Source organism: Numenius arquata, chromosome 2 (assembly GCF_964106895.1).
Source record: "Numenius arquata chromosome 2, bNumArq3.hap1.1, whole genome shotgun sequence".
Lineage (NCBI taxonomy): Eukaryota > Metazoa > Chordata > Aves > Charadriiformes > Scolopacidae > Numenius > Numenius arquata.
Window position 1 is genome coordinate 24,429,065 of NC_133577.1, and position 17,350 is coordinate 24,446,414.

At 39.8% G+C, this 17,350-nt stretch overlaps 1 protein-coding gene across 1 annotated transcript in view; it reads right to left on the reverse strand.

The window, feature by feature from the left end:
- Window positions 1–323: 323 nt before the first annotated feature.
- NID1 (nidogen 1) overlaps window positions 324–17,350 on the reverse strand; it is a 48,124-nt gene continuing 31,097 nt past the window's right edge. The window contains exons 13-20 of the mRNA XM_074162130.1: window positions 16,037–16,261; window positions 15,211–15,383; window positions 13,089–13,215; window positions 8,818–8,989; window positions 6,622–6,779; window positions 5,129–5,252; window positions 3,864–3,976; window positions 324–2,354 (exon numbers count right to left, since the gene is read on the reverse strand). Coding sequence (XP_074018231.1) covers window positions 2,233–2,354; window positions 3,864–3,976; window positions 5,129–5,252; window positions 6,622–6,779; window positions 8,818–8,989; window positions 13,089–13,215; window positions 15,211–15,383; window positions 16,037–16,261 — 1,214 coding nt within the window. The 3' untranslated portion in view covers window positions 324–2,232. The remainder of the gene's footprint in view (window positions 2,355–3,863; window positions 3,977–5,128; window positions 5,253–6,621; window positions 6,780–8,817; window positions 8,990–13,088; window positions 13,216–15,210; window positions 15,384–16,036; window positions 16,262–17,350) is intronic.

The window sequence follows — 17,350 nt, forward strand, 5'->3', positions numbered from 1 at the left end:
TGTGCCACCCCCCTGAGGCACTGACATACTGTAGCCATAAAAGTTGAGTTTAAATATCAGCATCACCACCTTCAACAGGCCACACTTCACTTACTTTGCAACTTGCCCTGCAGCCACACAGAGCCTGCGTGCTGTGGCACCAGGCAGCAAAGAACCCTGTCACCAAGAAACTCAGCACCAGAACACCTTCAAGCAGAGGAATAAATTCTGTCCCCCATGTACTATAGTCCTTGCCCTACATTTCCACTAATGTTAACAAGAGTTAAACAAGAGTTAACAAACAGTAAAAAGTCTGTCAAAACAGAGGAAGCTGTATGTTCTTTAAGCGCTCTCATGTATTTGTTTTGAATAAAATTATTCTACTGGTTTCAAAATACAAAAGCCCCAACAGCAGTTCTTCTCCTATAGTGTTGCATCTTAGAAGAGAAATATCATCACTAGATACGACAGTTAGCAAAAACACAGAACTCAAGAGGAAGAGAGATCTGAGACACCGTATATCACTTCATTCTGCAGGCATGAATATTTTTTTACAGAAAATAAAACCCAAAAAATTTTATTGACTGTACTGTAGATACCTGTACAGAGTGTAAACTTTAATATTTCACCAGATACATGAATAATTCTGGAGAAAGAGTTATCAAGCACCTTCATTTCAACACATTTTTGATATTTACAGTAAGACATACCTGATAAAGTGTATTAATAAAATGAATTAAGAGTTATTAAAAGTTATTTTAAAAATCTTTAAAATGTTTATATGATTTGTTATTTTATGATAAATATACAATTAAAGAGGAAGTTGTCACACAGTTAAGACTCAGAATTGGCTCTGTTTAAAGCTGTTACTGTAGTGTCTGAAGAGTGAGGAAACGGGGATGCTAGCTTACTGCTCTGATCACAACATTGTGAAATGTGTTCTGGCAGAAGGCTCACAAGCCCCTGTTTTGTTCTGCTGTTGCAGGTTGGCTTGTGGGTAAGCTTCCTTCCCAACACACAGTGTGGAAGCCAAACTTCACTCCTAAATTTGTACTGCAAATTTGACATAAGAAAACGCATTTTGATTTTCCCTGTCCACTCCAAACTTACTGCTTTGACTTTCAGCACAACTTTTTGCTCTTACTGAACACTGGCACACAAATGGGGCACCACCATCTTGTTTCTTTTGAGCACCAAGACACAGGTGACCTTTCTGGAAATCAGACTTTCAATGCCATGGTTTCTCATAGTCTAAGAAAAGGCATGGCATGGTTTGCTAAAGAATAAAGATGGCTAAGATAGGATTCAAAGACCACTTTCAGGCTTATGGAATCAAACATAGAAATATTATTTCAAAAGCTCTCAGGGAACTGATGTGACTGTGTGTCTCTTTAAAACCAAAAACCTTCAAATGAATCAACATCCATTCTCTGATGAACTATCAGCAATTGAGATCTATATCTAAAATTTGTTTAATGGATTTTAGGAAACTACTCAGGAATCCACCTCAGACAGAAGAAAAATAAATCTCTTAAAATCCCACAAAAACTTCAAATACATCCACTAAGTGGTGCTAATTATCTATAAAGAATCACATGCTGTGGGAAAGGAGCCAGGGTGAGAACTACCCTCACAGCACATGGATAAAGTATATCCATAATACAAGATTCAAAAGTTGAGATTCAAGTTTTGGAAGGGGAAGGACTGGCAGTGGAAAGGAATACAGTTAGACATTAAATCCATGATATTACTGTGTGTTCCCATCCACATCTACTCATCCTTGGGACCTCCTGGTTGCTTCTCAGTGAGAGGTATGGCCTAGCTGCATATATGATGGGCTAAGCGTGCCACTATGCAGATAACTGCTGCATGCTCCAAGGTACAACCCAGTCTCAGCATCTGAGTCATGCCATCCTCTTTACTCTGTTCAGTATTTGTTATTTTAATTTTGCCAAGAGACACTTCCTCCTAGCCCAGCACAGGTGCAACTAAAGCCTCCACATTTACCATTAAAAGCAAGGAGATAATATTAGAGGGAACAAGATGCATTTGGACCCAACATAGGCAGCTCTGTCTCACCTAAATGCTACAAAACAGTCATTGCCTCTGTGTGTGTGCGTCTGCATATGCGCATGTTGGCTTGCTATCAGCAGCATAGAGCACTTATCTTTAGGGCCTGATTGTGTTGATAGGAGTGAATTTTACAGCACATTTTTCAAAAGGTGTCTGCTGCTCTAAATCTTATTTTAATGCTCAGTTTCTTTCTATACAATCCACTCCAACTGTGTTGTCAGGGCAGCGGCAAGAACGGCCTCCTGGGGTAGCCAAGCAGAGGTGAGTACAACCGCCATTATTCACCGTACAGTAGTTATGCCCTGGGAAAGAACAGAGATGTGAAATGTTAAAGAAAAACAAAACCAAAACCAAAACAAAACCCAAAACACATGCATACAAAAGAAGTGCAGATTTCATGACTACACTAGAAAAACAAGCTATAATGAGATTGAGAGTGAAACTAAACTATGCTCTGGGAAGATGAGAGTCATCATATCCCTTGTTTCATCTTCTGATATTCACCTCAAAAAAAGATCAAGGTATCAAGACAGAGAGGCAACATGAAAAAAAATGGGCAGTTCCTGAAATGCCCTTCATTAATTGGCTGAGTGGTCACAGACATTAGAATGAAGAGACAGTGAGGAAATACAGGAAGTGCAGCATGTGGGTACAAAGTCCAAAATGCTACAGAACATCATCCCTGGATACCACCCACTGCCAAAACACGGAGGAATGATGCATGAAAACAAAAAAAATCAGGTGAGCGGGGAGGAACGTGTCAATGTTGAAGGGTAAAACAAAAGTGAATACAGTGCCAGAAGCAGTGGATCTGAGGGGAAAGGCATCGATCCCAGAACACGAAAAACACTTGACATAGACATATAATGAGAAAGAAATGATACCAAGGTTCTGAATATTATAAACATAAGCACTCAGAGCACACAATGTTGTTTTACACTGCCTACCAAAATGGAACTGTGAATTACGTAGTAGTAACAACATAACTGATTTCTTAATTATTACATTTATATGCATTTTTAAGCTCTAAACCAAGCTTTCAACTAAATTAAATTATGTGGTTTTCTACATACATTGAATACTTTGAAGAGAAACTATCTTCAGGTATTTTTAGGCCTGAAGTAAAACCACCACAACTCCTATAATTCCAGCCACGTTATAATAATAAAAAGTGAACTCTTCTTTCAACCGTGATTTGCTAATATCAACATAACTGAACAGTGATACTGCTTCCCAAAGAACAAATTGTTATTTTAAGGGTATCAACTTCCTCTCGTCTAAGCATCACAAGGGGCTTTTCAATAATGTATCTGCAAAACTTAACATCCAACAGAGCAGAAAGACCAGCCCAAACACACTACTTCCTGCTGTCTTCTGAACATTCCGTTTTTAAAAAAACACTGGATCTCATTGAAAACACCTGGAAGACCATGACATTTCTGTAGTTTAAATTTAAAAATAAGGAAATAAGGCCCTAGCCATGAATATAGCATTCATTTTGGAAGATGACAACATAGCAGCTTTTGCCATGTCAGATCCTTGTCTTGATCATACGCTTGACTTTTCATAAAGGATGGAACAGGCCCCTTCTTTCCACCCTATTCTGGTTCCATATAGCAACCACAACAACCGCTTTTATGAAAAAAATTTAGATGGCTTTTAATTTCTTAGTAAACAGAAATCTAAGCACTAATCAGTTCGTCACTAACTACCTAGGTCAGTTGGCAGCGTGTCAATGGGAGCTGCTACTAAGTTTATTTATACACTAAGGTGTTGCACAGCTGCAAAAACTTGAGAATCATCTGGATTACCTCCTGGGCACTGAGCAAAGGCTGTAGTGATTCCGTAGAGACGGGAGCGCTTGTGAGGCTGGAAATTATCATTTTCTATTGAAATCGTGCGGTCCACTGCTACAACAGCGTCCCTGCCATATGCAGAAGAGAATATACAGAAGTGAGATGAAGGTGGAAGTTCAAGGGAAAACAAAACAAAACAAACAAAAAAGGGAAGAAATCCAAAGTTGCCTCTTTTTTACAATTTGGAAGTAATGCCAGAAACAAAATCCTCCAAGATCTCATCTTTCCTCAAAAACTCAAAGATGTCAAACTTCATTCTAGGCAGCTAAGAAATTTAGCAGGGAGCCACCTTACTAATTTTGAAGGTACTTTCAACACAGGGCAATGTCCCTCTACAGGAACGCATCTGTCAGTAGTTTTGACACGTTCTCCATATTCTGGCCCTCTGACATTTTTTGTGTTATAGCTGACATTGCAGCTATTATGCATAATGATTATGGACAATGTTGTATTTCAGGTGGAGCCTGAAGGAACACAGCTAATCATAAGCAATCTTTTATTCCTAAAGATAAAAGGGCAGTCAAACGACAGACCTGTAGAATGCTGTTTTCCATTTATACAAGCCTATTCTAGAATAGCATTTCCCAGCTGCTAGGTTCTGCCTTGGAAATCTTTACACACATTAATAGCTCTTCCTGCTGCAACTGATGGACTCAATGTGAGTAAGAGTTTGCAGAGAGAGCCCACATAACCATTTACATAAAGGAAAAATAAATATTTAAAAACGCACAGACTGGATTTTTTTCTGGAAAATATAGTAAATCCTAAAGGCTAGGCCATACGTCAGTGTTTTAGATCTTTTGCCACAAAGAAAGTGTCATCAAGACAGTAAAACTTTTTATTTTTCTTATTTCTGGTTGAACATTCAGATATTATAGGACATAGAAAGCCACAAGTGACTAATTTCTGCCCTCTACACTGCAGCAAGTAGAGCCATAAGGGAAACATGTTAGCTCCCACTCCTTTCCCAAAAATGTTCAGTGTTAAAAGCATTTTCTTAGAGGACAAACCACTATGCAGAAAATGAAAACTCGGTTAACTGGCAACATCAATAGGTCAGCTCTACAGATCCATTCCACCCTGCATCAGCTATTGCCAGGAAAGCAAAAAAACAGGAATGTGTGAAAGGTCAGACATGAGAAATGCAATATATACTTCAGTTTCTACCAGGGAGAAGAACAGAGTAAAGCACTCCATAATTTCTTTAGCAGATAACATACCTTCTCCAATCTGTGTAGTATAAATTCTTCCCGTAGCTTGTAACACTAAAAGGATACTGAATTCCTTCAACAATCTTTCGTCGACCAAGCTGATTAGGGTTCATGCATTCCAGCCTCTTGGTACCTGGGTGTAGCAAAACAATTAAGTCTTTGAACCAGAGCAAGAGAGTTCTCATGAGGGATGAAGGACAAGCGTAAGCATGCAAGCATGAACAGAGTAAAACTTCCTGGAAGTCCTTCAGTACGCTGCATAGCCAAAGCCCTCCCCATGGCACGTCTCTGTGTGTGCCAAAGATTGGATGGAAAAGTACTTTGGTACTAATGGTAATCACCACGCCACCTAATTTACAGGAGCACAGATGTCTAGTGCAGCCATGGCCATCGCTCACAAGCTGAAATTCCTGCTACAAATACAAACATCCTCAGGCTGGTACGGAAGCTGACAGAATGTCTCCTCCATTCTGGAGGAATATTCAACCACCAACCAGTTCCACCTCCTCTGGAAGGCATTTTTGCAAAGTTAATTCAGTAAGCATGTTCCCAAAATGCTTGCTGAGTTGGCCCATGAAAGCAAGATTGTAGGAAGAACATCATCTAACTTGTAGCTGCAAATAGGGTGTAAAAAGTTCTAGCTGTAAAGTTACAACACATGTTGGGAACACTCCTAGTGAATGTAAACTCCTGTAGGTTTCTCTTAAGGAGTGGGTTTCAAAATTAGGGAAAAAGGAAAAGAGACAAATGCGAGAACAAGAAAGGAAGAGAGAAAAAGAAAAGAAAGATAGAACAAGGAGATATATCTTGAGGTTGCGGAAAGTGCCTTACAATGAAAAAGAGAGCTCGATCTTTTTAGTTTATCAAGAACTTGAAAGGTGACTTGAAGTGCAAAAGCACCTCCACAGGAGATCTCTGGCAGAGTCTACAGTGAGAAAGACAGCAAGATAAAAAAAAAAAATCAAATGAGAATTAAAAGCACACTTTTTTTTTTAAGCCACTGGCACAAAACTAACAATGGGCTGGTGGCAGAGCTTTCATCTCTTGATCTTTAAATCTAGTGTGAATTGCTCAAGACTTGCTTCAGTGAAATATAAGCCAGACTTTGCCTAAAGTCACAGGTCTTAGAACAATTGTGCCAGGATGACATTCTTTAGAGCCAGATTAGAAGGATCAGTGTTTTTTCCTGGTCTCACTCACAACTTCTTCCACAAAAGCCTAAGCACTACCTAAAGAGACACATACAAGACATGGATATAAACCTGTTGGACTCCTGGTTTTGTGGTCAGAATTGAAATCATTCAACTCGCACACAGTCTCATGTGAACGCTACAGTGGTAGTAACAACAAATAAATCAAGAGATTATTAAAGCCAAACAGAAAGGCATGAAGTCTCAAATGCAGTCCAAAGAGCTATAAACATTAACTGGCTATGCATAATTTCAGGATTGGACATACCTATTCTACTATTATTACGAAGAAAGATTTTAGCACCTCCTTACCTGCATCTACCCAGCACAGCATTGAGGAATAAGGATCAAATGTCAGCCCATTTGGTAACCCAAGATCATCTTTAACAAGAATTCTTCTGTTTGTGCCATCCATGTATGAGGTTTCAATTTTAGGAGCTTCTCTGTTCCAGTCAGTCCAGTACAAGTTCCTTAAGAGGAAGAAAAAGGCAAGAATTAAGAGAGTGTCTGATCTCAAGAGACTGTTGTAATTAAGGAAAATGCTAAGGACACAAAAGCAATATACACACACCCTAAACCCTTTAAATAAATAAGAACGACCACATCACACTTTGATATAGAAGTAACAAAGGCATAGTAAAGATGTAGCAAATGTTGCACTTTCATTAAAAACAAAAAGAGCAACCACACACAAGAAATGCTTTCTCTACCTTGTTTAGGTTATGGGCAAGATACCAGGCAAAAAGAACTCTATTTCAACAGTTCTGAAGACCACTCAAATTGTATATCTACAGTTAGATAGACATCACCGCCCATCATGTCTGCTCAGGCTAAGCAGAAGGAGCATTTGGCATACGTTTGTGAGATTCATTCAAAACTACATCTTTCTTTTCAGTGCACCAAGTAAGCAACTTACAAGGGAATCAGAGTAGTTTATGGTCAGGGTAGAACCCCAGAGAGGGCCATTAATTCCCTGATGCTTTATTATTAATGGTCATTTGGTAGTGGTGTTTTTTTTCCTTGGATGCACTTTCTGTGGCTGAGAGTTTACATGGCTCGTCAACACAAGCACCTTTGTTGCTTACTCCGTAACACACATACACAAAATCTACCAAGAGACAGAAGTCTGTGCTGCTTGACCTAAACCCAGAGTCCTTCTCCGTCACTGGGGCTCTGCATGGAACAGAGGTCTCTCTCCTCAGTCTGATTACACTTGTGCCTCTCTCCTTCTCTCATACCACAAAGTGCATTTGTTTTTCCTTGTGATGCTGTAACTTGGTGTACATCCACAGATGTTTTCACCCCACTATTATGTCACTAATATGTAAAAGTTTATTTTATGTTAAAGGAATCAGAAAAGTCAATACTTTTCATTTAATTTTGTATCACTCAAATTTTCATGGATCACATGCATTCTTTTCTCACTACAAACCTTGTTTGCAAACATCTGGAATGAGGATGCATCTTCCAAAAAACTCTACCTGACCAATATAGTACTTTTGTTCATAAATGAATTCTCACCTAAGAGCATTCCAAATACCTGTTATATCAATTAAGCAATCATTTAGTAGAGCTTCCCAGAAATTCAAGACTGAAAAGAAAGCCTCGGATTCTGTGCTTCTGAGTATTTTGACTGAAATGTCTCTTCTCAGCAGTGGCCATGCTGCAGAAAGTTGCACCAGGACAGTAGTAGGCAAGTTCAGACATTAATGAACAGACATGCAGTACTACCATGGACTCTGTAGGAGATTAATTTTCCCTGTATTTCTTCCAATACTCAGAGAGAAAAAAAAAAAGTCAACAGATCAGAGACTACATAGAAGTATATATGCAGTTTCGTTTTTGCAGGCTGAAACCTTAACTTGAAAACATTTATACTTTTCTGCTGGCACTCTGCTTGGCTAATTCTGTGACTGCAGCTTACAGGCTCCATTTTTAAAGTATGTAGTTATCTGCATCTTCAAACAGAAGCCTAATAGGACCTACTCAAGCGACTGAATGACAGAAGTGAAAATGATGACAGGAGAGACATCATGGGAGTTTTCAAAGAAGGAACACCGTACAGGAAGAAGGGCTGTCATGATAGAAATGAAAATACAAGATTGCTTACTATAGTATTTCAGGCCAGTAATCTTGGAAAAAAAAAACCAAACCAAAACAAAACAAAATGAACAAACAAAGAAAAAAACCAAACCAAACCAAAACTGCAAGGGCAATGCTTTTCATTCTGCAAACAATGTACTGAAAGCAAGGTACAATTTAAGTATTTGGCAAACCTCTCGACAAAATATCTCAGTATCACCTAGCAGGCATTTTGGAAGTTTTATTTCTCGTGTACCACTGAGACACTGGACACAAGTAGATTGTTCTATTTCTGGTTTTTAGTTTTAGGAAAAGATCACCCTGTTATTGTTTACAGACAGCCTAGAACAAGAGTACACACTCATGTTAAACAATTAAATAAACAGAATCAAGCTTTGCACATATCTCTTGACAAGCTATCCATACCCTCTCATAGGATCCGCAACAATTGCTCTGGGGTTCACCAGGCCAGTGTCAAAAAGGATGCGACGCTGGCGCCCATCCAGCCTGGCCACTTCTATTCTATCCAGTTGAGAGTCAGTCCAGAAGATGTTGCGACCTAGATGATCTACAGCTATCCCTTCAGGGCTTCCCAAGTCTGCAGGAGAAGAGAGAAAAACATGCCTAGGCATTATATTTATTCCCAATACATAATGTCAGCCTCGTAAGCATAACTCTTAACTGAGATAAGTTTTTCTTAGTTTTCTGGCTGGGGCCCAACAAAAGCTACTTCATGTCAGTTGGAAAAGGAATACTCACTTTGCCTTATGAAATTTAAATGCACAGAACTCATAAATACATAGAACGACAAATTCTATGAGGAAGCAACTCATCATGCATGTAAACTTTCCTTGGGCAGCAGACACAGAAAAAGAGTTGATAGCAGAGAAATAAACAGTACAGATTATCAGAATCTTATTCAACTCTGCCAAGATCTAGAATGGATTTTATAATCCTTAATATTTTCCCTTTATTGGTACTGGCATACATGGTACCCCTCTGAAAACTGGATTTATGCTATGTTTAGCCAATGTAATACTTAGAGATAATCAAGCTCCAAAGCACTAGAGATAATGATATTAGCTAACCGATGGAATTTAAATCCAGTTCTTTGTTTTTGCAGAGCAATCCTTTTTGGAACATGTTTTAGTACTGTATGTGCACAGTTTTTCTTGGACAGTTAGTTGTTCCAAAAGCAACAGGAAATAGCAGATAATGACCTTACTGCTTTAGCATTAGTAATTTCTAACTCAGATGAAGGATGAAGAATAAATATATAGCACTCCAAGGTTTAATTCAGCCACTATGAAAAAAACTGTTCTATACTTTTCAAAGGTCATACATCCATTGAAAAAGAGCAGGCAGGCTGTGTGGGATGTAGTGAAGCCAAAGACAGGTACAAATCAATTTTAGTCCAATTTAAGTTCCAAAAGAAAAAGAAATAATTGTTTGTGGTCACTCCCAAAAAGAGGTGAAGTGACCCTTCTTACTAGCCAGCTGTTGAAAAAAGTACCTTTCAAATGCAGATCCCCACATTACATAAACATCCAAGAATGACAGAATGTGGCCCATTACCTTCTATTAATTCTCAAGTTTATTTACTGACAGGCATTAAACAAACAGTATGTGACACAATCTTACTGGAGAGAAGGCATTTTGTCCAGAACACTGGGTAGAACCATCTAAAATTTGCTACTGTGACTTTTCTAAGAGTAATAGTTGCACAATAGCCTAAGTAGCCTCTGCTCTCTCACACAGGTGGATTACACTTACCACACTTAGTCTGGACACGTGACATTTTAGATGTATATTCATTAATGAAGAGGCATGAAAGAACAAATAAGATGTACCTCACTGCATCTGACTCACAGTTCATACAGGGGGCCGGGGTGGGAGGGCAAGAAAGTAAATGTGAATCAGTTCTCTCTTTACTCCTCCCAAGGGCACTAGGGCATACTTTAACTTAGTTACACTGCCTTCACATTACTATTTCTCCAAGTGCCTCTGTGGAGCTAAACCTGTCATCTACAGGAAACCACCTGGCATTTACCACAGACCCTCAAAAGGTCCTGCTTCTTTTCTTGCTAATGGCAGAGGCTGCTGAGACTGGCCTTGTTTTGAAGTGATGGTAGTGACAAACGCCAGTCTCTGGGATCAGAAAAACCACCAACTAAATGGGGGTGGAGGAGCTCACAGCCTCTTTTAGGGAACAGAAGAAGGTAGCAGGCAAAAGACATGCTGCCGCTGATTCCCAGGAGCCCTTGTTCCCTGACTAGTTTCCTTGCTTCAGTTTCCTTGCTTCAGCTGTATGCCAGGAGATTTAAAGAAGTCTAAAATAAGTGTCTTTCCTGTCTGGTTGACAATGAGCCAGAAAAAACTAACCCCCATGGAGGGGTAAGGGAATATATAGGCTTCATGTATCACCAGTCTTTCCAAAGGCACAAATATGTCCCTGCTATATTGTCATCAGGACTGATAAAGTGATAGGCTCTGTCCCTGGGGACAGGCTTGTACAGACCTGAACGGCTGATATGACTTAAGTAACTACAGCAAAGCGGAAAGCTCTCCTTCCCGACCTGCCTCCACAGCTCAGAAGCCTCCACAGGCTATACAGCTGCAGAGATAGATGAGAACTATCTATCCACAATATAACATCTTTCTGCAAAGCAGCGCAACTTGGATCGCAAGAACTTTGACAAACAAAAAAACTGCATTCCACAAAAAAATACATGGGAACTGAAGAAAGCAGCTGCAGCTCACAGGAGGAAAAAGTCAAAGATCAAAACAGAACAAAGAATTCTCATGAGTCTTCTGAGAGGGAGGCGTATTTCTATTTCCTAAAATCTTAAAGTTTCAGTTTTGGACAGCATAGAAGACATCCATTCAAACACTGAATATTCAACCTTATTTTATTCTGACTCCTTACTGAAGAGCCAATTAATATACAGAAAGTAAAGAGCAACACGGCTCAACACCTCTTTAGGAATGGCATTCACTTCCTATGCAAACAACAGGACAACAGAAATCATGAGATGCCTTTACACATACAATGTTTTTTGTAGCAGATAAAAACCATGAGGTTTCCATGTGGTATTGAAGTATCTTGAATTACCCAAAATAATCAAATTTAGTTGAAAGCCTTCACAAATACATCTAAAATATTTTATACACTGCAGGACTCTTAATGTGTGCACACGCGCTCTCATTAGACTGATTAATTCATATCCATATAAGCAGAGTCTTGGGGGAAAGGGTAGAAGAGCAGGACATAAACTGTAAAAGCACTAACCCCACAGTACCGTCTAGTCCAATTCTTGAATCCTTGAGCAACTCCAAGGGCAAAAACCAAACAAGGAGAACAGGAGAGAAAAGGACTCCACATGACCAAATCTCAGCTAGCCAGTGGCTTACCTACCTTGCTTACCAGAACAAAAATCAAAGAGAGACACCCACAGACAATATTCCACCTGAACATATAAATGCAACTCTTTCATCTGCTTTAGTTGTGATTGTGTTCCACACCCATTCAACAGCAAACTGACAATCCATCGTTCCCTTTTCAAATCATAAATACATTGAACAATGGTGGGTTGATCCCAGCACATGACCTAGGTTTTAATGACAACCTTCCTTCTTCGCATATTTACATCTTGTAGCCCTTGCTTCATTATAAGCATGAATAACATCTATCTACACTAGTCTGATCTTGGCCTACTTACATGTTCCATTCCTTATGGCAAGGAACATGAGACCTTTTCAGAAAGGATGCTGAACCACCCTTTCTGATCAATACGGTTGACAAGACATGACTCTAAAAGAGGTGGGCTACATAAAGGCTGGCAAGCTGGGCAAAACGTAGCACAGCCAGTCCTCAACATAGGAAAGTGAGGTTTTGAGTGCGCTTTAAAAATCTGGGATATCATGACTTGTGAATTTACTCTGAGAGTATTAGTTGTGCTGCCCCACTATAGTGACAGCCCTAAGGATGCCACCACAGGTAGAGAGGAGTAGAGCAGTAAAGGCCTCAATCCTACCTCAAGATTCCTCCCCAGATGTGACAAAGCATCCTCCTCTAAAAGTGACAAATCATCCAAAGGAGGGTTTTTTCTTCCTTTGTTAAACACAGCAAGAATATAAGCACAGCCTAGGACTGTAAATGGGTACAGAAATCCTCTAAACATTTCTGTGAGGAGCTGAGACACACAGCCCTGACCATGAGGCTCTGAACCTTGCACCCATTAGTGCCTTGAGATATGCTTTAAAAGAACCACAGTAGCTTGATTCATCTTTCAAATCCCTCAGCCTTCAATTATAATGTCCCCAGCAACGTTCACAATGGTTTCAATGGTTAATTCAATAATTCAATGGTTAGACAGATACAGTATTCTGCAACTGCAAGTAAGGAAAGAAATATCTCACTGATGTGCTGCTCCCACTTCTGGCCTTAAACTCAGTTTATTTAAAGAGAACTGACTTTTTGCCTGTCTTAGCAGTGGAAAGGCAGTGAAGAGCTATTGCATAGGGAACAGATCTTTTTTTCAGTTTATGTTATCCAGACTTTTCAGTTACTGTTTATCCAAATAACACCAACTCGTAATGCTAGAGCTCAGGCAACACCTGGGAAGTATGTATTACTAAATTCAAGTCTCTAATGCCATTCCTAGGGAGTAGCAAGAGGAAGAATTTTTTGCTGTTACCTGTTTTGATGATGGTTGTTGGCTCCCCGCCATGCAGGCTAGCCCTGCTGATCGAAGGGCCGCTGATGTCTGTCCAATAAACCATCTTGTCTGTGCAATCATAAGCAACTCCAATAACAACTTTGTCCTGTTGGTCAACAAGCAAGTTACATCAGCTTATGCTAAACAACAATTATTTGCCAGCAGCACTAGCTTATGGATCTATGTCTCAAGCCTGAAAAAAACAAAATTCTTGAAGAAAGGTGGGAGATGGGGAAGATAGGCAGAGAAAACGATTGGGTGGCAGTCACTGTAGAATAGCTTCAAAAAATACTTTCAATTAGAAGTCTCCCTTTTAACTAGCAGACACCATTTGCAATTATCTTATTTCAAAGAAGTACTGTAGATATTACTACTGGACACTATATCTCACTTTCGCAACTTCACCTGCATATCCCTTTAAGGAAAGCTCATGTTGTTATTTTACTGTGTTATTCCTCTTGTGCTTTTTTCTCTCATTCTTTCTCTTCAAGGAATAATGACTTCTACCAAATCTGATTTGTGTTCTGCATATTCATCAACCCATCATGATGGCTGCATTTCAGCAGTAACATACATAGCATCATTTGACTCAAAAAAGTTCTAGCAAAGTAAGTTTTTCAAATAAAAAAAATAGCTTAAACAAATACTCCATAAATCATTCTGCTGGAAAAAATATGCTCAGGGACAAGGAACATATATATGCAATTTTCCAGTCAGAAAAAACAAGACTAGAGTTTGAGCTTAGCGTTGAAACTCTTTCTTTTGGGCAAATGAAAAAGACTTTCTGTATAAAATGATAATTTAATGTGGATTCCCAGATCTATTGCCTTTCTGCTTTTGTAACTTGCAACTTCTTAGAAAGGTGGTCCAAAGCCATGCATTAAAACAGATGCACTTATTCATCAGCATACATTAATGTTGTAGGTTACAAAACAATCTGAACATCTCTATGCTGCTAAACACTGTCACTTCACAAATACACAACATGACGACAACACTTAGCAGAGACTGAAAGTTTTGTTGTAACAGAAAGCTTTAATGATGAGTTGCATCTTACCTCTTGGAAGCTCTTTCCTGAACATACCTCTAATTTAATTTAGATCAAGTAAAAACTGAGATGAGCTGACAAGGATTCAGAGTCATGTCTCTGTATCAGCCTAACTACCCCGTTTTGTGCCCAGTATTTTACTTTATTTTTACACTATTGCAGCAGCACTTTAGACAAGAGACAAAAGCTTGATTTTGCTCTTGCATCACAGCACAGTTTGTGGTACTATTTACTCAACTGAATCTGTGTAATTTAGTCAGTATCTGGTCTACTAAATATTCACAGTAATGTAAAAAGGAGGCCAGCATGCTGCCTGGTATTGCTATCTATTACAAATACAGTAACACTGGAATGAAAACAGAAATCCCAGACTTAGGGCACAACAAATGAATATGATGAAATTGAAAGTAAGAAGAGTTGGCATGTGTCACAGGTGATGGAAGAGATAGGTTCTCAGCATCAGAGATTCATTTTCAAGGAAAAAAAATTCTCAAGACAGTAGCAAGAAGTGTGGGAAAAAGATTTACCACCCACTGGGCCTACACATGGAGAAGGAAGCAAAAAAGAAGAAAAAAAAAATCTATATATAACTGTAGCCAAGAAGTGCAGAAAATTGACTGAAAAACAGGAAGAGATCAAGACTTCAGAAAAAACTTTGAGGGAGTAAGAGGAAAAAAAAACCCCAAACACATCTCTTCATATACTGCCCTTCTAGGTTTCCTAGACTTCTATATCAGAATCAGAAAGCCAATGGAAGTGTGAGTGCAGGAAAGTTTATATGATGAACAGTTGGTGGCATGTGAGATCACAAATATTAGATTTCTGTCTTATGAGCTAGCCTTTAAAGGCAAATAATTTTTTCTATAGCTCAGTTTTAGGCTTTTTGACTAGTCAGATCAGAAACTTTCAGTGACAAAGTGATGGGATACTGAAATTTTAATCAAGAGTAAAAATTGAGTTTGGAACTTAAATTACCAAATTACAAACACTCTCACTTTCAGCTTTGTCACAAGTCTTCTAAAACACATGGATTTAGTATCGCAGGTTACTTACTGGAATATGCAATAGTGCCTTTGCACCATTTTTCTTCATATTGTTTCCCTCTAGTGGAACATGTTCAATTTTACCACTTTGGGCAAAGAGCAAGTGCGTTCCTGGTGGCAGAGGTACTGTATCTGGTCGAACAGAGGGCCCAATAACAACAGGAGGAGCAGCTGTGCTCAGACCTTGTTAATGGAGAAGGAAACAGATGGGGAAAAAATTAGCTTGTACTGCATAACAAGGCTCCTTGTTATTTGCAGAGACACAATTACAGTCAGACTTCTCAGAAGGAAACAGCCCTATAAGCTGACAATAATAACTATAATCAGATGCAGAAAGCTCCTGAATTTTTCCCTTGGCTGACAGAGAAGGAGCAATTGACATAATAGGTCTTTTCATGTTCAGCTCTGTAATTACTCTTTCCTTCAAATGTTTAGAAAAAAATCTATCTTATTTTGCAGCTGAACTGAGGAAGATGTAGGAAGGAACATCCTTCATTTCCTGAGGCAAGTCAGTTACTACACACTCAGATTTGCCACAGCTCCCAGAGGGCAGAAGCTATAGGGGCCCCCCATAGTTTCAAGGCAGGGAAGAAGTCAGAAAAACATCTTCCTACTCAGAGGCTCACGACAGCTGTCCAGGTGCCCTGGCTGAATGAAGAGTGTATGGTGGAGTTACCGAAGGGCTGCAGCATGAAGCATATCATCACTGGGACAGCAACGATCTGCATTGCTCTAAGTCAGTGCTGTATCTCAGGGGCATGACTAAGCCTCACTTTGGGAAACAGTGCACTTGAGTGGAGGGACATACAGAAGAAATAAGAGCTTCAGCCACTTACATGGCGGTCGAACTCCTGGGCCGCTTCTGGTGCCATCAATCTCATTTCCATCTCTATCCACACACCAACAATATCCACTGCCAGAATGGCACTGAGTGGGTAGGTAATTCCCATGCTCATCACACTGGGGAATGAAGTGACCAACTCTTATCTCCCTGGGGAAGAAAGTGCCTCCACTTCCAAGAGCTAATTCTCGTTCACGCTGGCATTTGGTCTTTTCTGCTTCTGTGAAAAAAACATACAGACCAGTGAATATTTCTGTTTTAACTAATTACTATGTTCCATGATGGTTTGTGTATGCTGATCACGTATACAATGCAAGAATTCTTACCATTGGAGGAACATGGCACTGTTACATACCTTGAAGGCATATGCCTTCAGCGTACCTTCAGGAACAGTCTCCCCTATGTGTAAATATGACACATTTGCCCCAAACTAATGTCATTTTATCTTTCACTGTCTAGTTTAAAACAGAGCAAACAGCCCCTCTGCAGCTTCCTACACTGAAGCATCCTAAACAGAAGCTGGAAAACACTGTCTTTCTCCTTCAGGCACATTAGCAAGAACATTCTGTCCAACTTGTGAACCCAATGCGTCTACTTGTCTACTCATTTGGCAATTATCCATGGACCTTAAAATGTGACTAATTAGCCAGGCCATACAGTGGAAAAAGGCTTTTTTGTAATGCTAATAGTCCAGATTCCCTTCAGAGCCACCAGAAAAAACCACAACATGAAGCAGATGCTGAGTTTTTCTCAAAAACCGAACCAATTTTCTGTTCTGTAACTTTACATCCTAGCTAGGCCTCCTCTAACTCTCTGAAATTAACGGCATATTGTGGAGAAAACTGCTCGTTCTCAGAGTGATAAGACCAATGTTTGTGCTCCATGCCAAGGAACGGTATGCAGGGAGGCCCTTGCTTATACTTATTGCTATAACAACCAAGGTCAGCCAATTTTGTTATTTGCCCCCTTAGAGGGTCGGAAACGGAAAAAACGTAGAGGGGTCACGTCGGTGGGGAGGAGTGGACAGGACAGGTGACCCAAACCTGACCAACTAGGGTATTCCATCCCATCTGCCCCATGCTCAGTATAAAGGCTGAGGGATCAAAGGGTCAGCCCTTTCCTGTGATGGCCGACATCCAGAGAGGACTCTGTCTGTTCATCTGCCTTTGATCCCGATCCGTGTGTTCCTGACTCCAGAGCTGGAATCCAGTTCCCATTCGTCACTGAGTCCAGTCTGGGACTTCCCCAGTGCCTGCCGGTGACGTGACTGTCATCCTGGGAGCTTGATACGGTTTTGTATATATTGTAT